Source organism: Wasmannia auropunctata, unplaced genomic scaffold, assembly GCF_000956235.1.
Source record: "Wasmannia auropunctata unplaced genomic scaffold, wasmannia.A_1.0 LD335798.1, whole genome shotgun sequence".
Classification (NCBI taxonomy): Eukaryota; Metazoa; Arthropoda; class Insecta; order Hymenoptera; family Formicidae; genus Wasmannia; species Wasmannia auropunctata.
The window spans coordinates 32763-35646 of record NW_012027092.1 but is presented as its reverse complement, the minus strand read 5'-3'; the positions used below and the strand labels follow the sequence as shown (position 1 = coordinate 35646).

Here is a 2884-nt window from a genome sequence, read left to right as displayed (position 1 = left end):
TAATATGTATTGTCACATTAATTCATTTTGAAATTGTTGCCGTTTCCATGTAAAATCAGGCATAAGAGTTTCTTCAACAAATGTTACATGGTTTGAGCCATCAATTAATAATATAGAATGTGTCCTTGTACCATATTCTTTTCCAGAAACAAAAATTGAACTAAGATTTTCATATCTTATTGGACATCGTTTTTGTAATTCGTCATCTGGTAGATATCTGTAACATAAAAAAAAATATATATATATATATATATATAAATGATAAATATTGAATTTAACTAAAATATATATATTTTTTAGTTGAATTCAAATGTATTAATACATGTAATGTTAGTAGTTAGTTTAGATTGTTTTAATATTAATATACATTTAGCATACCTTTTTTTTGATTTTAAGAAATAAATAAGCTTTTCAATTAGATCATCTTGTTTTGATATATCTACATCCTGTACAATATGTTTAAATTCTTCCTTTCCAACTTCTACTTTTTTGTAAGAATAATCTAATCCACTATTTCCAATACCTATAACATTACTGTTGCAGATTTTAGGTCCAGTAGATTTTGTACAACTACTCAGATAATGGACGTTTGCATTGCTGAAAAAATATTTAATAATTAATAAATTTAATAATATATCTGTTAATGTTAAATTTTAGAGTTTATTGCTGTTAAAATTAAATTAATAGAAAAAACATAAATAGAAACACACTTGAAAAAATTTATAATATTAACTACTATCTACTTACTTCAAATTTAATAAAACCAAACAATAAGGATTGTATGGTTGTCCATTAACATTTTCCTTGTGTAACATGTTCAAGTATGATTCTATAGAATCATTAGAAGTAATAAAATTACTTATCAAGTGACCACGACCCTTTTTTGGTGATCTTTCTTTTTCTGTTACATCTTCTCCATGTAGATTTAAAATAACAGCAGCTTTTCCTTTAATTGATAAAGCTAACCAAGTTCCTCCTTCCTTGCCAATTTCCATATCAGTACCTAAAATACTTCATGTGTGATAATTTTATTTAAATTTAAAAAATATATAAAATATTTGTATTACATTGGAGTATTTTAAGTTATGTAATATGTAAAGAGTTGTCATAATGTTATTGTTTCAGATAATTTGCCAATATTCTCATCGTACCTCCCAAACATTCAGGATTTTTTTCCCAATAGCGTGCTGATGATGCAGGACGTTTATATATTTCATCTCGATTTGATGCAATTATTAATCGATAAGATCTAACATCAGCATCTGGATTGCGATAAATAAATAAGATGCACATGGCTAATCAATATTCACACAATTGATCTTTTTCTTTAAATTATAAATTTTTATTTTGAGTTGAGACACTATCACATTTTGTTCATTGTTAAAGAGATTTAAGGAAGAACTTATGTTCGTTGGTATTTATATTGTCATATTTTTATTCTGTGATACTGATAACGTTATCAGATATCTTGATCATAAATTAAGATAATGTTCTATTGCACAACCTTTGGTGATATTTGCTTTGTTCTATTATAAAAGTGCTTGTTTACAATAAATGCAGATATGAAACAAGAAGGAAGTATTTTTTTGATGATACCTGGCGTTTAGTTAATATTTCATATTAGTATAATAAGTTAAGTTCTTTTACAAAAAAATATATCGTGCAAAACCATAGTATAAACAGAAAGCGTATCAATAGCAAATATTCATAAAAAAGGAAATGTTAAAAATAAATCAAATAATGTATAATTTGCATACGTTTTTTTTTCGAAAAAGTATATAAATATTATACGTTACATAAAGAATTGTCACAATTTTTTAATTCCATAAGGCAAATGCGTGTGTGTCAAATGTTTATTTATTATTTAGATTATGTTGTTAATGTTCGAAATAAATAATCAATTTATATAGAAGAATTCCGCGATTAAACTTTAACAAACTTTAACTTAACAAACTTAAACTTTAACAAATTTGTCTTTATTTTCTATTTAAATCTGAAATACAAGAACATTATGTTTGATTCGGATCCGACGTTGGAATCAGATTATTAAATATATATATGAATTTTTTTTGGTTATATGATAAAATAGTTACATTCAGTAGAAAAAGAAACTTATAAGCACTGTTTGCATTATGGCATTCATTGGATTATACTTTTAGATCTAAAGAAATTGTTCCATCTTATTCTATCTCATTGTCAATTGATGACATTTTTATTTTTCCTGCACATATATAGTATATACGCATAATCCAAGTTCTGATGTACACTGTCAGTACTGAAAATCTTCAATATACATAACGTGAACTATAGATTTTCAGAATTTGCAATATCGGAATACGGTTATAATAGATTCCTTTTACAATCTTAACAAAATTTTGTTATTTATAGAATTTAGATAGAATACGTATTCATATTCTTTTAATTCTTGTTTCCTTTTCTTCTTCTTTAACCTTTGGATTTAAAAATCCTACTGGATTTGAGTACTACGGTTTTTATAATGTTTCTGAACTTTTTATAATGTGGCAGAAGCTCAGAGAGAAGCCTGAGAGGGACCATGGTCGCAATTTCGATTTTTTTTCGGCGGTCGTCAGAACTACCGCCAGAACGTCCATTTTTTAAGTGGGAATTACACAGCTACGTCCATTTGACACTGCCGGTAAAATTGTAATGTCTGAGCTACGTCCATAAATAAAATGTAATATATAATTATAATAAATAATTATAATTATAATTACATTTTTAAGTAATTGTTATGTATTATATACGTAACAAAGAAATATATCTTTGTTCTTCTAAAGTGCTCTCAAAATTATGTTGCATTTACATATCATCTCTATAACCATGAAATATATCATTATTTTTTCCATGTGCTCCCTTAGTTATA

General features: G+C 25.8%; 1 protein-coding gene across 7 annotated transcripts; it reads right to left on the bottom strand.

Moving 5' to 3' along the window:
* Positions 1–2627, bottom strand: LOC105456039 (transport and Golgi organization 2 homolog). 7 transcript variants are annotated; one of them, XM_011699805.1, is made up of 5 exons: positions 2510–2627; positions 1152–1262; positions 748–1003; positions 379–597; positions 1–217 (listed from the first exon to the last, which is right to left on the bottom strand). In XM_011699805.1, exons 1-5 carry the CDS (start codon positions 2610–2612, stop codon positions 13–15), a joined length of 894 nt encoding a protein of 297 aa, XP_011698107.1. In that variant the 5' UTR covers positions 2613–2627; the 3' UTR covers positions 1–12. The 7 variants fall into 7 exon arrangements, with proteins under 7 accessions (XP_011698107.1, XP_011698106.1, XP_011698109.1 ...); XM_011699804.1 differs by having other exon boundaries at positions 2451–2599; XM_011699807.1 differs by having other exon boundaries at positions 1152–1526; positions 2094–2543.
* Between the last annotated feature and the right edge of the window lie 257 nt (positions 2628–2884).